Below are 6,649 nucleotides of genomic sequence, written 5' to 3'. Positions count from 1 at the left end.
GAACATTGAATGATTTTTTCATATTTTTCTAATGAACGGGAATCCGAAAAACTTTTTATCTATCAATTGAGAATAATATGTGAATTGTTGATTTAAAAAACAAAAAATCGGCTCATCTCACATAACTCTTGGTCAGCAGATAGCCCGTTGCGCGCGTCACCATGGCGCACTTCGCGGTGTGTGGCCGTTGGTATAGGCTGTTTTGAACTTGGATGATCGTGGTCCGTGGTTTTGATTCTCACTTGTTGGAGGGTCTCTTTGAATTTGCCATAACCTCAACAAAATCATTTGTTCTCGCGCGCAGACCAGGCCTGTCTTCGATTCATTGTTCCATTATTCTTCACATGGAATGTTCAATATTATTAGTCAAAAATTCATAAAATTCAGAGTATCGTGAGAAAAAATCGCTTAAAATGGCGATGTTGGCGGAGCCTCGGAGAAAACAAAGGTGGACTCTCAATCCACGAGGAAAACAATGGAGTGATGGTAATATTCAGTTAATTTGTGCTCTTTGTTTTTTCAATATCACTTTATCAGTTATTATTTCCACTCGATTCGTTACTGTGACGCTTATCCAATTGTTTTGTTAATATCAAATCAAAGACTCCAATAAGTTTGGTCAAAAAATGTTGGAGAAAATGGGATGGAGTAGCGGCAAAGGTTTGGGACGAAATTTGGATGGTATGACCGAACACATCAGAGCGCGATTTAAAAATGATCAGGGTGGTAAGTAGAATATTATTACTTCAGTGCCAATGATTGTTTCACTTTCAGATCTTTAAAAAATATTCTGAAATCGATTTACCAGATTCATAGTACGGTTAATTATCTTCATTGAAAAATGTTTTTTTTTAAATTTCATTTATTATGTTGTTCATTTTGTAAGTAACATAACAAAAATTAATAGTCGTACTAAGGGCTATTTGTGGAAGCTTTAATGCTTTGTATAACCCGTCGTTTCAAGCTTCATTGAGATTGTAAAGCTAGAAAATCAAAAGGCTGATTCCTTTTCTATAGGGATCGGTTATTCGAATGACGATCAAGACAAACAATGGACTCAGCATCAAGAAGGATTCAATGAATTACTACAAAAATTACAAGGTAGCGAAACTGCTGAGCCAGTACCCAAAGAGAATGAATTAAGCGGCAAGTCGCTAGAGCTCAAGTCTCAGCAGAGTCGAGCCAGAGTCCAGTAAGTCATTAAACTTCCACTTTTATTGATTTATGTTAATAAAATTTGAAATGTGCCTTCTTTGTAGGTTTATGAACTGTTATTGATTGTGCGATAGCTTTTTTTTTACAAACAAAAGTAAAACGGTAAATCAATTGATTTCAGTTACAAAAAATTCACACGCGGGAAAGACGTTAACAAGTACAGTACAAAAGACTTGGCGAATATATTCGGTAAAAAGGATTTAACTGAAAAACAAGAAGATCCAGTTACCATTAAGCAAGAGGTTGAAAAAGATAGCGAAGTGACCATTTCAGATCCTGTAGGAACGAACGATTCGTCTCATGGTGTGGTAACGATAAAAGGCGGTTCTATAGCCGATTATTTCAAGAATAAAATGGCTTTGCTCGGTCGTAAAGCCACGAGCGTGGAGACAAATGCCGTCGAAAATGAACCGGAGAGCGAGGATGACAGATACGTGGGTTTTGGTTTCGCAGGATCGACAAAAAAGCCGGAAAATACGTTTATGAATCCGGCTTTTGAACCCGACAGTTCTACGAAAACGAGCGTAACTCCGGGCAAACGTAAGAGCGATTACGTTTTTGAAAATCCGGCTCTCGAGATGGGCGATAGCCCGAAAGAAATGGAGCGTACACCGAAACGTCGTAAAAGAGAATTTGCTTATGAAAACGGTGGCGCGGATCTTGACTTGAATGCCAGTCCGGAAAAAACTCCGAACATCGAGAAAACTTATAAAACTTCAGATGAATCAGCAATAAATGAAGAATTTTTGGTGAGTACTGAATCCGTTGAATCAGGCAATAAGAGAAAGCGTAGGAAAAAGTCGAAAGAAATTACTGTAGTGAACGTAGGATTCGTCAACGAGGCGTTGAACCTCGAGACTCGTAACAGTGTCGAAGAAAACGCAGCCATTAGTCAATTCGAAATTCCTCGACCGGCCGTTGGTCTTGCAAACGATGCGCTCGACTTGTCGGATGAATCAACCGGCAAGAAGCGTGTTACTTTTAACGATACAGTGGAGTATGATACAAACGTTGGGAAAACTCGAGGTAAAAAGAGAAAAGACAAAAATAATGCTGCCAAGCTCGATAAATTCGAGGTAGACAATGAGAAATTGAAAAAGAAGAGGAGAAAGGAAAAGTCATTGGAATCAACGGCGACTGAAAATGCATTTACGAATGAAGCGATGGAACAGGAGATTTTTAGTCAAGAGGCAGTCGATAACGCGGTCAATGAGAGAAAGATGGAAAAAGTTCGACGGAAACGACGAATGTCTAATTTGGAAACTATCGAAGAAGCTCCGGAAGAAGATAGAGAAGAACTGACCCCAGCTGCAGCGGAAGTTGTGACATTGGATGACAGTTTGGTGGGTGAGACGAATGAAAGTTTCGAAAGTATGAGTCTTGACACACCAAAAGGTAAAAAAAAGAAGAGGAGCAAGCGGAACGCCGAAAAGATTGAAGGACAGGAGAACGACTCGTATTTGGTTAATCAAAGCTTCAGCGACGTCGAATTCATTGAAGAAATTCAATCTACAAAATCGAGGGATGAAACGAAGTCGAAAAAACAAAAGAAAAAGAAGGAGCCGGAGGAAGAGGAAGCGATAGAAATGGAAATAATTGTTAACACCGAGGATAGTGAAAAGAAAAAAAAGAAGCGTAAGAAGGAACCGAAAACTGACGAAGCGTACGTAATTGAAGTGATCGAAGCCTTAGACACGAGTTTGGAACAATCGAATGAGGAAAAAATAAAGACAAAAAAGAAAGAGAAATCGAAGAAAATTGTTGACAAAGAAAATATTGAAGTTATTCTTGAAAATACGGGAATTCCTGAACCCGAAAACAAGCGAAAGAAAAAACAAAAAAAGAAAGTTTCCACCGAGAAAAAAGAAACAGAGGAAAAAGCATCTTCAGCCAGTGAAAATGTTCCAGAAAACGATTTACACGTTCAAGATAAAAACCTGGAACTCGAAGGCGCAGTCGTCGACGGTGAAGGCGAAGCCCACAGCCCTTGGGACAATAGAGGTAAAATATCGAAAAAAATCTTCAAAACGCTTTTTATGAGAAGCCCTGTCGTACACTTCGCTGGCTCCAACATAAACGAGATCAAAGGTTACGGAGTGGATTTTAACTGAATTCGAATTAAGCTCGTAATTTGTGCTCGAGTGTGAAGTTAGATTTTGCCAAGGTATTTTATAAAAGGCCTCTTTTTAAAATACTTTGGGATTTATCATTGTTTTCCCTTGAATCAGCAGATTCGTACATTTGATTCTTCAAATGAATTTTGAATGCAAAATCGTACCAAATTTACCATAAGTCAATTCCAGTATGAGGAAATACGAAATCATACGTGCAACATTGTTTGCATTTTCATTAATGTGGAAAAAACGTGATTTTAGATTGAAATTCGTAAATTTTTTTTATCAAACAGAATTCCAAAGTTCCCATAAGTGCCTACAACGACCTTGGCGTGTCTTTCCAGGTTTGAGTATGTCGAGCTCAAAGTTGAAAAGAAATATGGTGAAATATTCAAGAATTAGAATACAAATCGAGCGTACAAATAGTGAATGATCCATTAACATAAACTTTTCAATTTTTTCTCCAATTAAGAATTAAAGAAATGAGATAATATTGAGTTTTTATGAAAACTCGATTCTATATCATTTCATTGAGTTTTTACAACTCAATTGTATATTCGAAGTATTTGATACGTCGTTTCGAAGTAACCAAAAATGTATTTATTGGGGCGATTAAAAAATGATTTTTTGCGATTACACACGACTTTAAAGAAAATCTTGTAGAATATTTATTTTTTTCAACTCTCCCGTAAAAATGATCCCAACAAATTTAGAAATTTTTTGGTTTCAAGCCCAAATTTAGAACGGGAATTTTTCCTTTTCTTCGCATTCACCGTTTGTGAATAAGCATTTTCCAATGAACGTGAAATAAACAATTGTCATCATAATTTTGATAAAGTTGATGCGTTTGGTGGTAATTATTTAATTACCACTGAACAATGCGAATGCTGAAATTCAGACGAGTTAACTTTGTCTTTATTTACATTTGTTCAATAATGAAAAAATTTTCACAAAAACACGACGAACCTCCACGCTTCGCGATGTGTAATAATTTACATTTTCTAGGCGATGTTATCGTGAATTCTGACAAATTCTTCAAAAGCTTCGAGTTTCTCAATTAGCTTTTCAGTTTTCTCGATATCTTCGTCATTCAGGTTTGCGAATATTTTAGGTAAATATTTGTCCTCCATCGAAAGAACTTTATAACTCTTGCTGCTCAGTTGATTCGCTACTTTTGCACAACTTCTGCCATCGGATATGAACTGAAAACAAATGAAGGTAAATTGTATTGAAAATAGCAAAAATACTGGCACTGCTACTAGTTGAATTGAAAAGATGAATGAATATAATAAAATTCTAAGTGCCTAAGTACAGTGGTCATCGACCGTTATGCATTTCTGACGGACATGCTAATTCATTTACCTGAAGGCATTTAGTACCGTCCACTTCGATCTCTTGAACATCTTCGGCACCCACTGCTATTGCGTCTTCTGTCGCAGAATCTAAATCGCCCTTTAATTCTGTAACCACAAAACCTTTGTGGTCAAAAACATGACGGGAAGATTGATCCAGAACGGTGCATCTAAAAATAAATGTTATTTTGAAATTTTTTAAATATTAAACCAAACATTATCCTTCCGGCTGCACACCAATTTGCAGAGTTTATTTAAACTTTTGTCAGATTCCAATAAACGCTCGTTTCTTTGACTTGGTTAAAAAACGTGTGATTTACACAAAATTTAGATTGTTCAATAATGAATAACTGTTGGTGAAAAATTGCTCCAGCCGAAGGATTATAAATAAAAAATGATGGATTTTCACATTGCCTAAATTTCTTGAATGGGATATTCATCTTCTGTTTTGTTCCTCTGACGTTGTCTGTGAGTAGTTCGACAATTAGAATACATCCTCCTGGTCCTCGTACATCTATCTTTGCTAATTCGGTGGCTGTGACACTCTTAGCAGCTTTCTCTAACACTGCGTTTATCGTTGCTACTGGCATACTTTTTTTTTTTGCCACTTCGATTACTTGAGCTAATCGCGTATTGTCTGCTGGTTTGCAGCTTCTTTCCTCTGTTACAACGGATCGATAAAAAGTCTTAAGGTTGATGATTTTTCATATTCCATTCAAATTTCATCTTTGGTGAATTCGAATTTATGGGAAAAATTGAGAGGTGAAATACATTCACAAACTTTTAACATTTTTTATTATTAAAAGTTGGTAAATATTAATTTCGTTGCAAAATTTTGAGTACAATTATCAAGGGACTAGGTAGAGTCTTGGGGCAAGTACATTGACAGCCCTGTCATCTGCTATATCTTTAATTTTCTGTCAAAATAAACGATAGTTCAAAGGTCCTTCATCTCTTACGATCCTCTGCTCTGAGTAGAGAATGACATAACACGAGGGTGAATGAAAATCCAATTTGAGGCAACTTTTCAATGTTTTCGATTGTAATAGAAAGAGGGATAGAAAAATATAATTGGAAGATCGAAGAAAGGAAGACTCACCGGTTATCGCAACTCTCATTTGTCGTGTTAATTTGGCAAAAAGAGCAGATTTCTCCTTATCCTTTTCAGCTTTAATATGTTTTATGTTGGCCCATTTACTGTGACCAGCAAAACGTTGTGCTTCTTTGAATTCCGCACATGTGTTCTCAAAACTCCGGATTACAGTCTTTCGCAGAATACTCCACATAGTTTTGAAGTTTTAAACTATTTATCAGTATATTATTGACGATGATTGTTTTCTTAACCTAAAAACTGTCACCGATGGCACGAGTCTCTATCTTCGACAATTTTAGCACGTTAGTGGCTCCATCTTGTATAAATAATCTAGATTTCTGGATACTGCGAAGGCGTGGTCATATTCGTTAGTGATAATGCAGGAGGCTATTCGATCGACTGAAATTCTCTCGCATTTATTTGTAAATGTTTTACCTACAGTCGAAACTCCCACTATCAACTTAATGATATTTTGAATAAAATCCAATCGTAAAATGTTGGAATATTTTTTCAATCGCTGCGCTGTTTCGTTATTTGAGAAGTGCTCGAAAACCATACAAACATTTGTACAGGCTTTGATCTTATTTTTATTTGAGACTCGACAATAGTTCTGAAACTTGACTTTGGTTCCCACGAAGCGCCTTGATGTCACTGCACTGAAGGTCCTATTTGAGGGATTGACTCTCTCCATTGACATTTGCACTATAGAAAAAGCCCTCAGCGACAGAAAATAATCAGAAAATATAAAAAATTTTATTCGTGAAAAGATTCATAATTAACTTTTTTTTTTGGGGATTTTGACTCTAGAATAATTGAATTACTCGTTCGATGTGTGGCGGTAAGAAATAAAAAATTATCTCTCGTCCTCATAAACA

At 36.4% G+C, this 6,649-nt stretch overlaps 2 protein-coding genes across 3 annotated transcripts; one reads left to right on the top strand and one right to left on the bottom strand.

Annotated features, from left to right (window-relative positions):
* LOC122413409 (titin) lies at positions 1 to 3,984 on the top strand. The gene is made up of 4 exons (XM_043423726.1): positions 1 to 486; positions 604 to 726; positions 1,018 to 1,192; positions 1,337 to 3,984. The coding sequence occupies exons 1-4, from the start codon at positions 414 to 416 to the stop codon at positions 3,324 to 3,326; spliced, it is 2,361 nt and encodes a 786-aa protein (XP_043279661.1). The 5' UTR covers positions 1 to 413; the 3' UTR covers positions 3,327 to 3,984.
* LOC122413410 (translational activator of cytochrome c oxidase 1) lies at positions 3,974 to 6,080 on the bottom strand. Of its 2 annotated transcripts, XM_043423728.1 has the most exons (5): positions 5,781 to 6,080; positions 5,096 to 5,342; positions 4,692 to 4,851; positions 4,296 to 4,531; positions 3,974 to 4,216 (listed from the first exon to the last, which is right to left on the bottom strand). In XM_043423728.1, the coding sequence occupies exons 1-4, from the start codon at positions 5,965 to 5,967 to the stop codon at positions 4,331 to 4,333; spliced, it is 795 nt and encodes a 264-aa protein (XP_043279663.1). In that variant the 5' UTR covers positions 5,968 to 6,080; the 3' UTR covers positions 3,974 to 4,216; positions 4,296 to 4,330. The 2 variants fall into 2 exon arrangements, with proteins under 2 accessions (XP_043279663.1, XP_043279662.1); XM_043423727.1 differs by lacking the exon at positions 3,974 to 4,216 and having other exon boundaries at positions 4,223 to 4,531; positions 5,781 to 6,079.
* Between the last annotated feature and the right edge of the window lie 569 nt (positions 6,081 to 6,649).

This window comes from Venturia canescens, chromosome 7 (assembly GCF_019457755.1).
Source record: "Venturia canescens isolate UGA chromosome 7, ASM1945775v1, whole genome shotgun sequence".
NCBI lineage: Eukaryota > Metazoa > Arthropoda > Insecta > Hymenoptera > Ichneumonidae > Venturia > Venturia canescens.
This window is presented reverse-complemented; position numbering and strand designations above follow the sequence as displayed.